This window comes from Neodiprion fabricii, chromosome 6, assembly GCF_021155785.1.
Source record: "Neodiprion fabricii isolate iyNeoFabr1 chromosome 6, iyNeoFabr1.1, whole genome shotgun sequence".
NCBI lineage: Eukaryota > Metazoa > Arthropoda > Insecta > Hymenoptera > Diprionidae > Neodiprion > Neodiprion fabricii.
Window position 1 is genome coordinate 29,177,196 of NC_060244.1, and position 19,729 is coordinate 29,196,924.

Below are 19,729 nucleotides of genomic sequence, written 5' to 3' on the forward strand. Positions count from 1 at the left end.
GAATGTTGTGTATGTCTATCTACGTGTATACATGAAATATATGCAGGTAAATTGTACATACGAGTATTACATAATTCTATGCATTCGACAGGGGTTGGATTTGAGGTTAGGCAGAGGATATAGAAGCGAAGAGGCGGAGATCGAGGACGCTTCGCTGACGTTGTGCGAATCAATATACGGATACTTGCCTTCGGACCCGTGTTCGATGGATCCGTTACGAACCTCGAGTTAAATCTGCAGAACGCAACGACGATGTAACAACAGAGTGAATGAAATTGGAATGTTTTTGGTGATTTGAATAATTAACCAAAAGTATTCGTAATTCGTCTCTCTGCGAGTTTTTCTCGCTAATAACGATATAGTAACTTCTTTGTATCGCTTCGTGTGCACCGAGTTGCATTAAACTTGCTTGCACATATATGGTCTGAAATGTGCTGCCGCGAGGAAATCAGCAATATCAACTTATTATACGCGTCACAGTTTCCAGGAGTCCTGCACTGGACGGTACAAGTTGCGAAGTCTACTCTCGAGTCTCGTTAGCAGTTTCCACTGACCGCTGTTGATGCTCTTGATTAGCCAACTCCACGGTTTCGAAGTACGAACGCGGATCATTTGTCGTGAGGCACTCTTCGCCGTTCGACGGTACGATTCCTCATCTCCGTCATTAACGATCGTTACCTGTTTTCCAATCCGTCCGTTGAACCAACGGAGTTATACCGCGTGTACTCTTTGCCTCTGTATTAAGGATTGCGTAAATAAAATTTCACCGGAACGGGATTGATAACGAGGTGTGTGCTTTCATCGTTGCACGATGTTGAACGTGGGTACACACTATAAGTGTTTATATAAAATGCGGAATGACGGTGATGGGTGAAAATAAAATAAAAACTAACCACCCGACCCATTCGAAATACGGGCATGCCGTGCTCTGCGGATATTTGATCAACGGTGGAAATAAACTACTGCAGGAGCCTCACTCGGGATAGAAGAGCTTGCACACGGTACACCGTCGTCAAACGTTTCTATTGACGGGATATTGGAATACCGGGCTCTATGACAGGCCGAAAGGGGAGTGAACGTATAGGAAATCATGCTCTGCACAAATAACTTTGCGGCATTTCACGCAGCTTCTGTATTGCGGTTTCTGCATGCGCGCGTCGTCATTTCAAACTCACCCTCTTTCAACCAATCAACACCTGCGGGGCCGCTGCGATTTACACCGTCGTTTCATCCCCATTTTTTGTCGACGGTCCTTCGAGTCATCCGTTACAACCGATTAGAAATAAACTCAGTGGCGCTGATTAGCTCGATTAAAACGTACCTACTGTTCGTCGTGCGATCAGACGATTCAGTCGCGTCATGCTGCGGTGATAAAAAGAATGCGGAGAAGAAGAATAAAGTAATCGAGAACGCGATTTCGGCACGATAATCGGGCAATGTGACTGGAAATATCGTTGCTGTTCATCTCCCAGTGGGAACGGGAATGACGATGGGATCAAATTCCTGTACACGGGTGACGATTCGGCCGGTGGATCGAGGAAAATCGTTCAGCCGTTATTTATCGCATATACCGTGTAAACATTCCGATACTCGCCTGTGTCGCATATCACGCCCACGCCAGACGGAATGACACTGCCGGGCTTAATGGCGCGAAGAATATTTGTTTGCGGTTAGCGAGGCGGTAATTCTATAACATTACTCTGTACCTCTTTTTCAGGGTTCCGTTTTGTTTGTGCTTTTTATCGTACGCGCATGCATAAATTGGATAAAAATTGTATGCACGTGTCGTCGTGCTGTGATCGTTTACGCGTAATAAGTAGAGAAGGACACTGGAGCGAAAATGATCGATGGGGATAAAGTTACGTATACGCGTATGTACAAAGCTGTTTCGTGCGCAGACGTAAAATCTGAATTATTCCGTGTATCAATGTGAAAATATTGAATTCAAATAATATTTCAACCCGATCGCTGTGGCGGTTTTTTTTTCAACATTCAAGTGTGTGGCGGGGGCGAATCGACTCTGTGCTCAAAAAGATTCGGAAACGCTTTTCAAAAATTTGCAAAAATTCGTGTGCACGATCAAGGCTTTTACTTTACGATAAAAGTTTGCAGTATAAGTTATTATATAAATAACAATAAACACATGAACTCGTGAAAAAAGCAGTTTTGTTTAAAAATTCATGACTCCGAGACAAATGTACGAAATGGAACGGTTAAAAATGCAAATTAAAGCTTAAGAGTGGTCTTTATTTATTGAGATAATACAACTACATTCACAGTTTCACAGGGATGAAGTACTCGACCCACATTATCCACAGAACGTCTTGCCATTTTCCAATATAAATCACTTACACACAGGGCCTTGGTTTTTTATAATTCTAATAATACCAAGTGAAATTTTACTCTAACTAGTACAGAAATAAAGTATTTTAGAATTATTCATCACTTTCGTGATACTGGAAAAAAAATTATTTAGAAAAATGTATACATGTCTGATCGTGAGGTTGTATCCAGCTATGCAGGCGTGCGTAAAACGTGATGTTGCTGTATTATAGATATTTTTCGGTTATAAATTAAAAAAAATTGGATTTTACGCATGACAGATCATGGAAGTATATATATATATATATGGAGTGAATATACAAAGCTTTCACAGCAGCCTCGACAAAACCCTGACATCTTTTTCTACTTACGATGAAGCTTACGAGAAGGAAAACTCCGCGATCACGTGACATTCAGTGGTTAAAAATAATGGTCGGCATAGGATAGAATTGCGCTATATTCGCGTTATCTCTTCAGCTCAATGCAATAAGTTATTTCTTATCGCAAGAGGGTTTCTTTGCTTGTTTTCCATTTTCGCCTCCGTCTACACTACGCCAAATCTCTCTGTTTCGAATGATCTACGCGAAATAAAATTCACATTCGATTAAATCCTCTCGCCTGACTGTATTCTATGCCTATACTCACTGATGTTTATATATATTAATATATATATATGTATATATTATTATATACATACTAACCCACACTCCGTATATCGTGCAGCCATGAAAACATACGGAAAAGCAGTTTATTGTCTCTAAAAGCTGTCGGCTCTAACTGTTGACCCTCACATCGTTCGCTCGCTCTACGTCCCGGCTTTCCAAATCCTCCAAAAGTCAGGCCGCACCCCGTCTATTGTTTAATAGCCATAAATCCCGCCCCGGATTCAATGTCCGTACCAAAAACTCGTCGAGTAAGCTTCGCATATGACGCGAAACTTTCGCTTTGTATTCCGATCTCCATCTGTGAATGTATCTTTTTTATTTTTCTTCGTTTTTTCCTTTTTTTTCATATTCGAACATTGTTTCACAACAAACTACATACTGGGCATGTTCACGGTTGTGGTTCGAACAGAGGGTGGGAATGTTGCGGAAACTTCAGTACAAATTCTGTGCAACAAATTTATCGTATAATGATCAGGTATGCGTGCGTGCATGCGACTTTCCAGGACGAGGAGGCGAAAGCTTTTAACACATCATACATTTATGCATAGAATTTAAAGGCACTTATATACGTATAGCTGGCATGGATATATACGCGGTTGCGTATTTTAATTTTCCGGGGTTAATTCGCGTATTCTTTCCCTTCCTTGTTGTTTTTACCCCCGTTGAATATCCCGCGCGTTCTTCGTTTGCATAAAACAAACGTTCATCCCTGATATACGCGAATTTGTATGCATGTATGTACAATATACTTGTTCACTGTTTATACAGGCTGTAAGCTTTCGCAAGAATTACAATTTTACAACGAAACACTCCGTACTTGCGATTCCGATTCTTTAATCGTACAAATTCCCGATTAAAAAATAGTAAAAAAAAAAAAAATGAAATAAAAATTTCCTATCATGTCCGAGATATCGATTTGTATTGTATTACATATACGAGTATAATATGCTGGTAATCCTATCCATCGTGCCTCGAATATACGTGCGGCGTAAGGGGTAAAGATTATCCACAGACCGAATCGCGTACGTACTCAACGATGATGACATGTGTACACAGCCTACTTTTTGCACATTTCATTACGCGAACGAAGCCACGCACAGAACGTCCCGCGGTTTTATTGATATTACAATTTGCCCTGCGGCTCCCGCCCATTCCACGGCAAGGGGAATAGTTAATGTTCAACTTTGATTTATGATTTTTTTTTCCCTCCTCGATCGCTTTATGCCTCTGACTTTCCGCAAATACTTTCACCCAATTCAACCTGGTTCTAACCTAACGCGTAACCTCTACGTTCGTCGTACAGGCTTACACATTATATATGATGCATGATCACGCAACGCTGCACTAATGACTAAATTTAACTGTTTTGGCCACGAGTCGCTACTTAATGTGACAATCTCACTACCGGTAATAGCGGCATTGAAAGCACAATCGTCGGACTTCAACTTGTGACAGTCACCGTATATATCTTCCTGTATTTACATATCTGGCTGTATCTTTGTTGCGAAATCGCATGGCAGTTACGATTAGTCCGAAATCCGATCGTATGCTGCGCCGCTAATTGCAGGCTGCGGTAATACGGCCTTATTATATCTACAGGCAAACTTTGGAATCGGCGGATGCCAACGGATATTGAGCGGAACGAAGCAACGCGTCAAAGTCAGACGCTGCGGGCGTACTCTTAGTCTGTACTCATTTTTTACATCTCCAATTACCCGATGAATAAAAGCTATTTTTTCGCAATTAATCTTTTCTCAGCGGCGTAATTTGATGCTGAAAGCTGGCTAACTGGAGGCAGATTGCCGTATAAAAATACGATAAAAAAAAAAAGACGCGAACGAATCATCCCCCTCCTTTAGAAAACTCACCGCAGCGGATTAATCTTTTGAAGCTTTTTTGTATTGGGAATTTTTTGTTCTTATTGTCTTTTTTTTTTTATAACGATAGCCATATTTACGATATAACCGTAATGAGGTTCGTATAAAATACTCGTCTAAAAACTCCACAAAGCCGATGTCTACTTGTACAGTAATGATCGGATATAGCATTGAAAAAACAGCCTGATATTGATTTCTTGGATAGGTGTAACTAGAGGCACTGCAAAACAGGATTCGTTCAACGTCTCCATTTTGGCCGCCGTTTTCCGACGAATCGAAATTGTGGGAAGTTTGAAATACGTATAATTAGCTACAAACGTTAATGTTATATGATGAACATATTCCATTATTATTCCTTATTAGATGTTAACGTAGTTATTAACATCAAAGTTCTACTTACTTACGCCTCCGGCGATTTAAGTTCGTTAGAAAATTATCTCTTGTTTTGTAGGGACACTAGGTATACAACCATTATTATATACTGCGCGGTTACGAATAATTGAATCAATGTTATAACGACGTCGTCAGTTTTAATTGTAACTAAGTTTGTGCAGATGTTAGATAGCGGTTTACTTTGTTTTTATTTCGTATACGTTTCTAGCACGTTTCCTCCTTTTTACTCCGGTATAACTGTAAGTATGCTGTTACTACCGGTACCGGTACAACCCGTAGCGCAGGAATGTTGAAAGTTGGTTTGAACAATTGGAAAAGCTTTCCCACTCCAGGTTCCGTTAAAGCTCGTTACTATCCATGTTCCGGGAGTCAGGTCTTCTGCTGTAACTATTGCTCCTTTGTTTTAACGTCTAGCATTTGTATAATACGCTGGGAATCGTTTGAAGCTAACGTTTTCGGATACGCGTCGGATATTATACGTAGAGAAACGGAATCACCACAAAAAAAAAAAAATTACGTAAAGTATCGTTTGGTAACGAATCTAGAAGGTAGATGACTATTCCGATCACCTATTTCGTTGAGATCCGCTGATCCTTTAAAAGAGTGTTACGTAAAAGGATATTCCGCCCTGAGAGAAACTAGTTATCCCAACCTTTCACGATGTCGGGGAGTGTTCTTGTAATTTTGCAATTAACGCAAGAAATTAGATTATACCTACCGACAAACCAAATTAGCTCATCTTCTTTTCCCCCGTTCTTCAACGAGCAAAGTTTATAATTACTCTTCTTGCGTGTAATTTATACACCGAAGTGTAACGAGGTAAGATTTGGTAATTTTATGGATAGAAAAGAATCGAAAATGACAAAAAAAAAAAAAAAAGACGAGGCGGTAGATACAAATTTCGCACGAAACTCTGAGAAGCAAGTGAGGTCTGAAATCGAGCAACGAACCGCGATGTGCTTATACCTGTATGTAAGTTTTGTTGGGCTACCGTAGTTGGCCGGTGGTGGTCAGATGTGATCGATTTCCGGAGCAGTGGAGAGAATTTCCGGAGCTTCCATTTCTCCCGGGTGGCTCCTCTTTGTACCGACGTTATCACCGTTAGCTCTGTGCGGCAACGGTGGCAACCTACCTCTTCCGCAAACTTCTCATCCAACAAACATATTGCAGCAGTCAACCAGCACTCGAGGTGTGTACCTACCTTCACTCCGAACTCCTCGATCCCAGTTGGCAGCGACGCTGACGAATTCGAGTTTCCTCACCCACCACCACCTGGTTGGGATCCTTGTTCCACGTTTCGCGTTTGGCGTCTCTTCCCTCCGGCCCTAGGCCTGGAGCTCGAACCACTTTGAGACCCCCGTCACTAATTCCTCGGGATCCGAGATCCCTAAGTTCCCGTCACCCGGAGGAGTGACGCGTACATTTTCGGATCGTCTGTCTCTCGTCGTTACAGTCGCTTCAATCTTGCTGGTGATCCTGATTGTCTACGCGGATCCGCGTACGTCTTCGGCAAAATTGATCACTTAATCCCCAACTCGTCGGATCCTTTTCATACCGGATATCAATGACAACCAACGCACCATCGCTCATACCTCTTTAGTGGTTGAATAATTTTCCTGCAGTGTCTGGTGAATTTGCTGGCGGTGCAGGTCTCGAGACGTTTATTTTCGCAACAACGGCAATGACGGTGAACTGCGGCCAACCGTAGATCCAACGGACTAGTGTGAGAACAAATGGTCGTGGAATAGCGAATATCTAAACCGATGACGATGTTTGACTTTTCGCTTTATTTCCCAAGTCAAGTGAAGTCAAAGGGAACTGTAGCAAAACGTCTGGAATTGGAAGATCTGCAAGCCAGCAGAAATTTTTCCTTACCCCAATATCCCCGAACTTTTATTTCACCTACGCAGGAGGGTTTATGTGTGTGGATACGTTTTACCGTCTTGAAGGGGACGAATCTGCGTAGCAATGAGATGCAAATTGCTTTAATTTATACAAAAGCCCTGAGCTATTGTTTGGTTAGGTAACCGCCCATCAGATTCCCGTGATTTTCGACGTGCGGTTCCGAGCTGGACGTATTCCATGTGTGATCCTGAAAGTTCTGGAAGCTCTGGGAGCTCTGAAAAGCTCATCCCAAACACCGTCAAAGTTTCTCCCTCCCTGCGAAATCCTCGTCCCGCCCCACCAAACATATTATATTCAACGAAGGTACCACGCAGTGACACCCGTTATTCGAACTCGGAATTCGTTCGGATTTTTCTCCCCCAGAATGAAAGAGATATTGTTTAAGGTTTTCCCAGAACAGATTCAAAAGAGCCCCAGGCCACTATTTCATCAATTTGATAACTTCCTGTAGCAAGGCCAATATTCACCGCCGTGAATCCATCCGAAAAATTTGCTCGTACTTATATATACATATATATGTATATATATGTATATATATATTCCTCAGAATAATTTTCTACTTTTCAATTCGAGCGAGGGACATTTATTGCAGATTAAAATCGGCCCTTTTCGAGTTATAGGATAAACTGGGTCAAGGAGTATACTCAACGAGTTCCTCTTGCAGACGAGTTTCCCGCCTCCGAGTAACACGAACCTTCGGAGCGGTACAACAACCCGAAATTGGATACGATCCTGGTGTCGTCGTAGCCCAATTCGTGGTTTTTCCTTACGTCACTCGAGGCCTTTGAAGGTTTGACCCTGAGGGGTAGCGAAGATGGATATGTACTCGGAGGCGGAGGTCGACATGAACCCGTAAGAACTAAGAGGGTCTGGGGTGAGGGGGTGCCGATGGAGAAGGGTCAGCACGTCGGGAATTTCGCTTCTCATAAGTAACCCTGAGAGCGCCGCGTCCACGCAGGTTGAATTTTCTCCCTTGAAATTGATAATGTCTCGGAGTGAAGAGTAAACGGAGTCGAGAGCCGTCGACCCTTGCAGAAGGAAATTCTCTGACCACCTTGCCGCAGCCACCAAAGCTCGTTAGCAACCTTTGGTTTTGCCCTCTGCGGTCCGTCTTCATCCTTCTTCTGGTTGCCTCCTCTTCCTCCTCCATCTCCTCTCCTTCTCCCTCCACTCCACTCCACTTCGCGGTCTTTCTCACTCCAATCAAGATGGATGGCACGGTTTCTCGTTAAACAGCTAAACAGTTCCAGAATTCGCAAGCAAACGCTTTTCCGTTTCTGTACGGACGGATGGTTTGACCTCGCTAGGCGGTCGAATAGATCTCTCGAGGTTAGAGAATAGGGAAACCTTTGAATTTACGGCCCTGTTCAGTGAATTCACTAGCTTCGATTGCTACTCGAGTCAAATTTACCACTCGGATACACGTCTGTCGGTGTGCCTCCCTGTTTACCTCGATCGAATGTCACTTATTTTTTTTGCCGTTGTACGGGAAATGAAAATAATACGAGGGTCAAATTCGTCGAATTGAAAGCTCCATAGCTCGCAGTCATTGGTACGCGTTTCGATCGATCGTACGCACGTACGTATCGCCGAATTACCGATACCCCAGGAGTGTAGAGGACCGGCGGCCCAGCCGGTACATCAAACGTATGACGCTCGTAAAAGCATCTGCACGTTTCATGAAATTAGGCGAAACGCCAGGTGTGTGCCTTGCATACCTATCTCTGCAGGCGAAATTAGTCTGCGGTCGGCATACTGGCTGTTATCAAATTCAGAGCTCACCAATTACGGTGTAACAAGGAGGATTAACGGAACCTTCTCGACTCCGGCGCGTGTCTCCGTACTGTGGACATCACGTATGTCTCTTTGATTGTTTGCGGAGCTAACAGTATACACGAAGCGATAGAAAACGTGAAAAAAATTTTCTGCTAATTAATTGAAGCTTCCAGTATGACGGAACACGAGTCAGTGAACAATGGCGACCAGACAATTGCAGCACCACCTAATTGTCACATTGGTTCAATTAGTGGTTCGTATCGCACGTCGCGGATTACACAACCTGAAACTCTTTCGGTACATGTATGGACAAAATTGGCCGTCCTCGTCGACGAGCTTACAAATCCGCAACAAGCCCATTCGGAAAGTCGTATTCGGACTGAATGCAGCGTTGTTAGTGTGGGTGGAAAATCAATGAGAAACCATCGAAAGCCAGCCATTATTAACGTGTTTTTCATAAACGACCGCGACACAATTGAACTCCAAATTTCTTCTCTGATAAAAACACGTATCCACGTTGAAAGATCGAAGTGCTCGTCTCGTCTGCGGATCAGTTGTAGGTATTTAAAATACCCACCTACCTGGAAAATAAATATCGCCAGTTGGGATAATTATGATACGAAAAAAGCACTTTTTTTGCTACGCGCTTGGACGGAAATTGAAATTTTCAATGCAATTTTTTTCCAACACTTACGGGTGTTGTTAATATTCTCTTAAAGGTGTCTTGTAAGTTTCAATGAGACAAAACTTTTTGGTAAAGTTACGTAAACTTGAAGTTTGTTTATAAAATTAGGTAAAGAATTTGCTCTCGATTCTAGGCCACCAGTATAAAAGTCTTTCATTGAGCAGAGCGGTAAAGCAGAGCGAGCGCATCATTGGAAGCAGTTTTCTTTGTCAGTGTCATCTCACTCGCCGGATTTCACGGTCCTGTGAATAAATATGCATAATTGACGTGACGAATAACGCTCGTCTCTCGGAGGTTGACAATAGCTGAGTTTACCGTTACCCACGGTATGTAATAACCAGCGATGTTTCGACGCGGTGACGTAACGCGAACGCGAATCCATTTCGTGTATATTTATAAGCTCTGCACCTATTTATGGACCAGATGCTACCTCTCGAAATTGAATCGTATCCTCGGCTCCGATGATGGATATTATTCGATTTATCATACGTTACGCGCACAAATGATCTATTACAAATAGCCTGTGTGTTGTTTCATTAGCGATAATCAACGGTGCTTGGAACATATTTTATCTCGCGCTATTTTAATTTCCGAGGCGAAACAAGGTTTTCGGATATTCTTGTTGCCAGGCACGATGGATACATGGATATAATGGCAGTACACGAGCAGCGTTGTATACTCTCGGAATTCAATATCAACGCTGGATTTAATGAATACCATTTAATACCCGTAGAAATAACCAAGGAGTATAAAAATCAGTATCGTGAATGGACCAAAACAGTTATGAAAATAACTCCGCCGTAAACCTTCTGAATATTATATACAGCTGGTGGAACATAAATTCACGTAACGATGAACAGTGCGATTACGGGTTTATTATAACTCACGTGATTGCCCTGCATGGTGATGTGCGGCAGCTCGTTTTATCCCTACATCTTGAAACTAGTGCCTGCAATCTCGCCGGAGGAGTTTTCAGCCCGCACGGAGAGCTCGCCGACAAGAAGTAGAGAAATTTTTTCCAAACTATAGCGTTAAAAGTTGGCGTTAAAGTTCACCTTTTGACCCAGTCGCGTCCGGCGCGATCATCCTCCCTGACATTGACAGCGTCAGGTAAGAAGAGGAGTAAGAAGAGAGTCTTGGGTAGGAGCGAGAGTGGCTTCTCTCTTCTCGAGATGGAGTAATTAAAAAGTTGAACGGTGTCATCAGCGGGAAGATCCTAATTTTCTTTTTAACGATACTCCTCGTCGGAGATACGCGCGTCGGTAAGTCGACCGACCAATTCCCTCGTTCGTTCCTCTTCGTGACGGAATGACGAAGCGACGTGAGTGGATATCTTTTCGAGGAAACAAAGGAGGCCACGTAATCCTCAGTCCCAGGCTATCAAATGACGTTGATGTACGCTGCATGCGGTGGCGAAGGTCCAAAGTAGGTAGGTACCTGGTCTAGGTCCGGTCGGCTATTAGCACGCTCTACACGACGTACAGTGAGGAGAGTGCATAAATGTGGCAATTAAAAATATCCGTATAATTTATATCCTTCCTAGTGAAAACTAGCGCAATTTGCTGCAGTTAATTTCACCTCCTATTCATATATCTCCGGGAAATTGTAAAGTAGCGAATTTTCTTTTTATTCTCTTTCATACCGCAGTTTCGTTTTTACAGCAATATTATTTCAATTTGCTAATTATTTTACACGATTGTAGTTTCGTAGATCAAGACATCTGTGAGTAAATGAAGAACCGGAAAAGGTTCAAGTGGGATGTATTGACGCGCGGTTTCAAACAGTAAAAACTAATTAACAAATTGCTCTTTTCGGATTTGCACAACTTCGGAAGGGCAGAGGTAAAACTTTCGCAAAGATCTTCATTTTCGAAGAGGAAAACGTTGGAACCACGCCTGCGGGAGACAAATTTCACGATGCATATCTTGCTTTGTCTAGTGCCCGTGGCTAGGTGGACGTAAAAATGTAAAGGTAGTTATGCTCCTTGAAAGGCAAGTAGAGTCCTTGTTCTTCGCGAGAGGGTCGGTTCCATAAGGGTTGGGGCAGCTCTGCACTAAAGATCAAAGAACTATAATTCGAAATCCGGAATACACCAAGTAGCTGAAAATTTTCCTCGAATTAAGTCGTGTCTGCAGTCATTTTACCTCCGACCCTCGAAGTTTTTGGCAATTAAACTCTTTGTTACGGAGTGAGAGAGAGAGAGAGAAAGAAAGATCGCGTAATTTCAAACTGCGAAAAAGAATAGGGTGAGACCGGTCTCTGTGTACGCCGAATAAAGCTAAGCTCCTGGTACCCGGATCGATGGATCGTCTTCTTCTTTCTCCGTGTCCCTCACTCACGGCGCTTTTCTCTTCCGCTTCTTTCTTATAACCCAACTCCGTTTCGACGAGAATTTCATCATTCGTTTATCCCCTACCAGGGATACAAATAAATCTTCTCTTTCCGTAAAGACAAGACGCGGCTGCGTCCACCCCTTCCTCCTTTCATTGGGGGCGGGAGGGGGGGGGGGGGGGGACGTTTTCCGCCATGCCTTTCTCGTCTCTTTTCAAATCACGAATTTTATGCTCCGTGCCTTTAGATTAAAACCGTTATAAATTTCATCCCCCGGAGACGTGAATCGCATTACACATAATACACCCTCTGCAGCCTGATATGCATAATTATTTATATAATCAGAATTACAATAATAATTTCAATGAACATTTTTATCCGACTTTTTCTTTCTTCTTCATACTTTTTCATTTCTAAATATAATCATTCCCTCGAGGAAGTCTGCTACGCTTTTACCGGAGGACGAATTTCTGGGTGAAAAATAACCTGGCTGTAAACAGGCGAGGAGTGATAAAGCGACGCAATCGTGGATATTATAAAAAGAAAATAAATGAATGAGCGAAACGGGAGTCGATCAACTGCCAGAGATGATTTTCTTCTCGCTAAACAGATCGCGCTATATCTGGGCACAGCGCGGTGGCAGGATCGGCGGGTAATTGCTGATACATATATATAAGAATGATGAATCGAATTTAATCTCACCCAGGTCGGACTGCTTTTCCCCATCTTCCCTCTCCTCTTGATCCCCGCCGCGCGAGTCAAAAAGAAGAAGTTCGATCTGTGTCAAAACCCCTTTTCCGAATAAGACAGAGAGAGATAGAGGGAAGAGAGGAGCGGGGAAGGAGGGGGGCTCGTCCGTATAACCTTTACGCTTACGTTCATTGAAAGGCGAACGTGACTCGAGTCGCCATCTTGGAAGGAGAAGCGGTGAACCAAGAAGCGGCTTACGGCGTCGTTATGCCCGACGTGACTCCCCTGACAATCTCCTTTTTCCCCCCTCGTAGAGGATATCCAGAGACTCCTTGATACCTCGGAGAAGATCCGATAAGAGATAATTTTAGTCTCCGTCGGAAAGACCGCTTAGGATAGTCTTCGCAAGCCATTCCGGTCCGCCTGAGGTTCTAGCCTGACGATTAAATTGCCAGGATACGCGGTGATCGTCATCCACGAGATGGCATGACGCCCGGCGTAAAAACGACCGGAATTACTCGAGGTGTATATTATGTAACCGACCTGTATGGTTTTGGCCCAATATCTCCACTGGATGAGTAATTTTCGGTAGTGGTCGTAATTTCCAGTCGGACCATCACGACCTCACTGATGCAGCAGGATAGCCGGTGGGTACTTTCGACTAGGTCGCGAAGGCTGTAAAGTTGAACCCTTCGCATTTTTGTCACCGAACACCCGACCGCGTGCTGGAATAACTATTTTCGGCGGTGATTCCGGCTCGAGGATGACAGGGATCGGACGGTAAAAAACTGCCAACCGCGGACCGTTCGTTGACCGTTGTCCGAGTCGGAAGCTTGCTTAAAATCTCACCCTGATTCATCGAGAAATTGCGCTAGTGTCTTTGCACGCGTTCTACGAGACATTCCTCGTATCTCAATATTGAGCGTACCTTTGGTGAAACGGTAACTTGATAAATTATTTGTTACTTGATATGCAGTAGTCGATTTCCGAACACTCGACATTACTGATCTTCGTGCAATTCCTCGAATATCTTACCAGACACGTCCAAGACCCCGTGACCGTTTCCTGCCTTTGACTTGCCGCGGCATTCGTTGATTTTACCTCCAAGTCATCGACGGCACTAAAGCCAGCGAAGCAATTAACTACAAAACCTCTTGTACGATCAATGTGGGGGAGTAACGAGTGAAGAGAAACGATCGAGGGACATTTCTTGGGGCTACGAAGGATGGGGGAGGCCACTGGCCGTGACTATCCAGAGCTTTACTTGGGCAAAGTTTGATAATTAAGAGGCAAGACGCACCTAAGAGCGAAGTTCGTTGAAGTACACGTAACTCTACTTTGGAGCCTCTGTCAATTGCTTGGCCTTCCACCACTTCTTGCGGTAACAACTTCCTCCCACCCTTCAGTTAACACCTTGAATGACTCCCCGCCGTATCTCGATCCAGCCTTCGTGTGACAATACGATATTGTTTACGGTTGTACGCAACGGAAAGTCATGATCTTAAGAATGGATGCATCGAGGGCATGCAAGGTGGAAGGTGAATTGCTTAGTCGGTGAAAAAGTGGATGGAGGTATTGAATTCAGTGCAAAATTTACGTACGTAAAAATACCTCTTTCGCTCGACCAACTTTGTAGAAAATTTTCTCAGTCGGCAATCTCGTCGTGGAGCAACGTGACAGGGTTCTCTTGATTGGACGAGCTTTTGCAGTGCTTCTTTTCTACGTAATTGTTGTTCCGACGACGCGAACCCATACATCGGACGTAAGTTGATTAGACTAACAATAAGTCAGACGTCGTGTTTTTCGTTCACGTTCTCCGCCCCGTGAATATCGAACAACAATAATGTATACCAGCGTAAACTTGATGCAGCCCTTCGCGCTTGGCGGTAGTTTTTAGGTTAATGAAAACGTAACTCTCTCAACTAAATTGGTAGTACTGGAGTTTCAAAGTTTGATTCAGGCAGATTGTTTTATAGTGGCTTCGTTGTTCGGTTGCTTCCGCGGTTACTTTCTTGTTAAAATTAAACTTCTACCGGGAGAACTTTAGCTTACGTTAGAATATGCAACTCACAATGGCCGCGCTCTGAAGCGCACTTGAACTTTTCGCAAGAGTTGGAACGAGTATCCACTCGAACAATACATGAGTCTTACTCCTGAAAGGAAGCCATTTTCCTTAATTTCGAGTTCGAAAAGGTCGGTCCAAATGGGCCAGAAACCTTGTGGTTCGGTCAGCAAACGCAAAAACGGAACCCAGCTTCGTACAAAATTTAACATTCATCGGAACAATTCAATTTACTCCTCAGGTATAAGCTCCAAGTATAGATTTGTAAGAGTGGAAAGAAAAGCTGCGGGTCATTCTGTGTTCCGAAATGGCAATTGGTCAATACCCGCTATCCGTACGAGGCCGAAGGACTTCAAGCTTGCAAGTGATGTCTGCGTTGTCCCTGATGTCAAAGTTGTTGTGCAGTAAATGGCAAGATTGTTCGAGGGTCGTGAGTGTGGTGCGAACGATAATTTGGCTTCTCTACGCAAGAGACTTCCCACGCTCAGCCCTCAACTCTCACCTTCACCCTCTTCTCGTAGCTGGCTTCTCGCTCTCGGTAGTCCTCCAGCTCCTTCTCCTCCAATTTGTTCCTTGTTTTCTTCTTTGGACATAACCGGAAGCCCGCGAGAGCAGGTATGACGAAGGATTTCTCGGGAAATTAAATTGTTGCCCAACAATATACCCGCTTTAAGCTTGAAATTTTCCGGGCATTGGATGGGTCGATGCCGCCTCCACTTCCCTTCGAGCTTAGGTACTGGATTTTCGACGTCTGGCGCTTCTTTCGCCACTCATTGTTTAAGTCGTACGCTCACCGGAGCGCGTAAGTTGCGGTTTTCTTTATTACCATCTTCACCCGCTGTAGGGAAATCTAGAGAAATCTCGCGACGAGGTGTTTTACGTCTTTCACCAATAGCGAGACGAATTCGAACAATGAGAACATTGACATAGCATTTCGCCGTACCCGCGACTGTCAGCCATGGATGGAATAAATTGTCTTGCATTGGATTAGAGCGGTATCCTGCTTCTTGCTTCTTTGAAAATGCACAAAGCTTCAGTCTAGTCTTTTGTAACTGTGCGCATGTCTCTTTGGTCTGCTTCTGCTTACCCAGGCACGTGCAGTGTTTTTTTACACCGAGTGATTATCGCGCCCTCGTAAGGAAGGGACCGACGTAACGGGGCGCGCCAAAGTTTTCCTGGTACAGGTACCAACAAGCAACATAAAACCCATTGTTAACAACCGACTTTACTGTCTTCGTAAAAAATAAAACGTACGCTGGAACTTCAGTCGTTTCCTTTCGGTACATACATTGCCTGTGAAAACTTTTTCCTCTCTCAAAGTTTGCGCTTATGCGATTGACGTACCGCTAACTCAATTATTACGACCAATTTTTTAACCAACGATAATTTCTGCTTCAGGTTGTTCACGGCGTCCACGTTGATCCAGTCCACGAAGTCAAGAAGCGCAGCATCAGTCAACCACTCAGGATCCTGCTTTGGTACGACCAGAGCGTCTATAGGTGAGTTGGAAAAATCAAATCGCCGCTACTCTTTAAGAGACTACTTAATTACCCTGCACTACGATCTTCGTGGAATTATTTACGAACCGTGTTCCCTGCGGAGTATGCTTGTTCTCAGAGTCGCAAAATAAGCTTGATTACGTCGTCGAGAAACACATTTAAGCACTCTTCGTCCGTCGCACGGGCATTTTAACCCCATTAATCATAATAACGCGGCGCGTTCGCAATTCCAGTAGCGGGGAAATATTTGCCTGCGGTTTTTTTTCCCCCTCATGCCTATAACGACGTGTACGCGCCGGGTAATTATCTCTGATTTGTGTCATTCGCCACTGTGCTTTGAGTATAAAACCTGACGCGTAATACGGTGGATGTAACAGAAATATAACGTTGATGAGTTGTTACGCGGTCGCCTTTCTTATACGCGCACACATGTGCCGATAGGTGTGTTTGCAAGGGTGATACGTAACCCGGTGCTCAAACTGTTGTGTACGGACTCACGTAATGCTTCGCAACTCGAAATTGAAGGTATTAATTCACGGTAGCCAGAGATTCTTCATGACGCGTTTACAAGGTTCAGAGGTATTTTCACGCTCCTTTCGTTGCCGAGCGGATCAATATTTACAGCTGTGTCATAACAGCGTTCAATCGATGATGACGCTTCGGGTCATTTCAGTTTTTATTTAATCGTGGAATAACTTTTATACGACGTAATTGCGGCAAATCGACGGAATTCAGGGACCTTATGTACATTACGGTTGAAAATAACCATGTCTATATTTTTAAGTCAGCACTAAAAAGTATCGTCGATCAATCGAAGCTGTTATTCAACAGGCGCGTGGGACGAAGAGTCAGAAGGCTGCTGCGTATTAGGTGGAAATAAATCGAAACGCTTTTGACGTAGGTTCGCAATAGTGGCTTGAAAATGAATTCTCGTTACAGTTACGCGTTTGCGTGCGTAGGTTTACGGTCAATACACGATCGTACGAGGACTCGAAGAATTTCCATCTTTGAATAGCCAGGAACGGAGTAATAATAATAATCATTTGGCCGACGATTGAAAACGTGGAAAATCTTTTCTCGGTCGATACCTCGAGGCACAGTATCGTATGAATTAGAGATCCAGAGGGAAGGTCTTGTACCGAAAATTCACCCTGTGTTTAGCGGGAATTCTGAATTATACTCGGCGGGTGGAGAAGGGGGGGGTGAGGGTTGTAACGATAGGCGCGCATATTCCGTCTCGTACAAACACTCGGGGTAAACTTTTGCTAAACTATTCAGTGATTGCCTAATTATATGAGACGTATAGCAGTCATGGATGAAGATCGTACAGACTTGACTTGCCAATCTTGAAAGCTCTATGGTACCTATATCTACACTCTACAGGGTGGGCATTCGTGCCGGAGCTTTCAGAAATTTCCTAGATAACTCCGTTCGAGGGATAATTATTTTTCAGCATAAGATAATCCCTGCCATGGGAGCCATGAAAATGACTGATTAAATCGCGAACCAGTAATAATTAACAATAGGTTGTAAACACGAAGCCCACCTCAGGGTTGGTTCGAGGGGCGTCCAGGCGAGGCGAGAGCAAGCTTTTATCGCGTTACGTGATTCCTGGTCACAGCTTAATGGCCCCGCTAACCTTCGCAGCTTTGCCCTGCTCCCGCTGTTTTATCCAACTTGTTACCAGCACTTGGACCGCCCCGGTCGAATTCGATTAACCCTCTGGCCCACATCTTCGTTTATTTTGAAATCAATGCGGACAAAGGGTATGAGAATTTGTGTACGCCTGTGTTTATTGGTGGGCTTTTTCTCCTTGTTACACCTACCTGACTCTCATCTGTTCCGGTGGAATTTTCTTTCCAAGCAATGCGGCAAGGGTTACTTGGACTGATCAGAATTTGAGCAATTGTACGCTTCTAATCCTAATACTCCAGAAGTGTGTGTACCTCTGTTGCGTGGGGGAGGAAAGTTTGGAAACTTCGTGGACGCGAGAACGCTACAGAAAGTGTATATAGTCATACGTAAACACTTTGTTGCAAAGTTTAAACTAAATTTAACTTTGAAAGTCAAGCTCGTTACGATGTCTAACCCGATATTTCGCGTCTCGTACTTATTGTAGCTTATAAAGTCACCCGGTCTTAATGTCTTGTTTTTTTCCCTGTCCTCTTGATGTAAGAAGAAAGAAGATAACAGATAAAAAAAAAAAGACCAAAGTATACAGGAGCAAAGAACCAAATGGATAAACTTCCCCGTGGGGGCAAGTATTTGATAAAATAACGACGGAAATGAAAAAAGAAAGAACGCGGTGGACGGAAGAAGTAAAAAGTAGTCTCTATACGCGAATTATTCGAACGACACGCGCGGGACTTACGGGAAGATTACTCTCCGTGGATATGATCGAAGGAAATGGGAACGGGTGTCCCTCATTTGTACGCCGCTCCGAGCTTGACTCAGCGCTTGAAATCTCGTCCCTCTCGTACAAGGTGTAGTGTAGGTATGGGCATAACGTAGAATGGAACGGCCGTGTAACGCAGCGAATCTGCCTTTGCTCGGGGGATATCATAGTATGTGACGCCAGGTACGATAACAGGAGGTAGCTATTCGTTCTCTCACCCGTAAGCGAGAACACGCTTAAGATACGTGTCGTGTGAACCTTAAGGCAATGCATAACGCGCAATTTGCATACCTGCAAAGTTCTACGTGTACGGAGTGCCGATTGATGGTGATTCTCAATTTCGAACCGCGAACCCAACTGATGCTTGGCTGAATCGGAACTTGATCTTCTATCACTTTTGGTCTGACGTCGCGCTTCACTGGCTTGTGCATGTAGGCGGAAAGAGAGGATACTTTAGCGCAAGCTTAGAACCACTCACCTTCGATTCCCTTCATCTTTCAATGTCCGTGGAATCTCAAAACTTGTTTGATTCCATCTCGCAGCGCATTTTCAACGATGACTTCACGACCATGTTGCAAATCGTGTGTCTTTGGTATTTCTGTATCTGGGCGAAGAAAGTTGAGCCGTGTTACTCCGTTATTGCCTCTGATTTCGCGATACTTTCGTGTTCAACGATGTCGCTTAGGTATGACTTGCAGGAATGAAAGAAACGCCTGAAATCCAACGTTTTCTTGCGCTCTTTTTCCGACGCCATAGACAGGGACTTATTCTTCATCCTCGGGTCGACGGCCGAGCTCGTGGAAATCTATGAATTTAATATTTGGAAAACGGGTGCCATCCGCCTGCACCCGGCCGCGGTTCACGACGATCGCATAAAATAACCGAATGTCGATTCCAATCCCCGAATTCAATAAGCATAAGTTACCAGAATGACCTCCCGGCTTGGCGGCTTTCCAAACTTCCTACCTCTCACCCTCCTTATATCCGCACACCACACTGAATCTCGAGCCTTAGGCTCGGAACTTGAAACTCTCAGCCGTTAAGAGATAATATAGCCAAGCAGATATGAACGTCGTATCTCTGTTATATAATGTGCGCGGGCGGTTCGAAGTGCGCGACAGAAACATGA

General features: G+C 44.0%; 1 protein-coding gene and 1 long non-coding RNA gene across 3 annotated transcripts in view; one reads left to right on the forward strand and one right to left on the reverse strand.

The window, feature by feature from the left end:
* LOC124185620 (leishmanolysin-like peptidase) overlaps positions 1–19,729 on the forward strand; it is a 202,398-nt gene that overhangs the window by 96,376 nt on the left and 86,293 nt on the right. For both annotated transcript variants that reach the window (XM_046576534.1, XM_046576535.1), the window contains exon 2: positions 16,105–16,205. In XM_046576534.1, coding sequence (XP_046432490.1) covers positions 16,105–16,205 — 101 coding nt within the window. The remainder of the gene's footprint in view (positions 1–16,104; positions 16,206–19,729) is intronic.
* The window catches only part of LOC124185627, a 170,537-nt gene that overhangs the window by 72,853 nt on the left and 77,955 nt on the right, over positions 1–19,729 (reverse strand). The gene's annotated exons all lie outside the window — the stretch shown is intronic.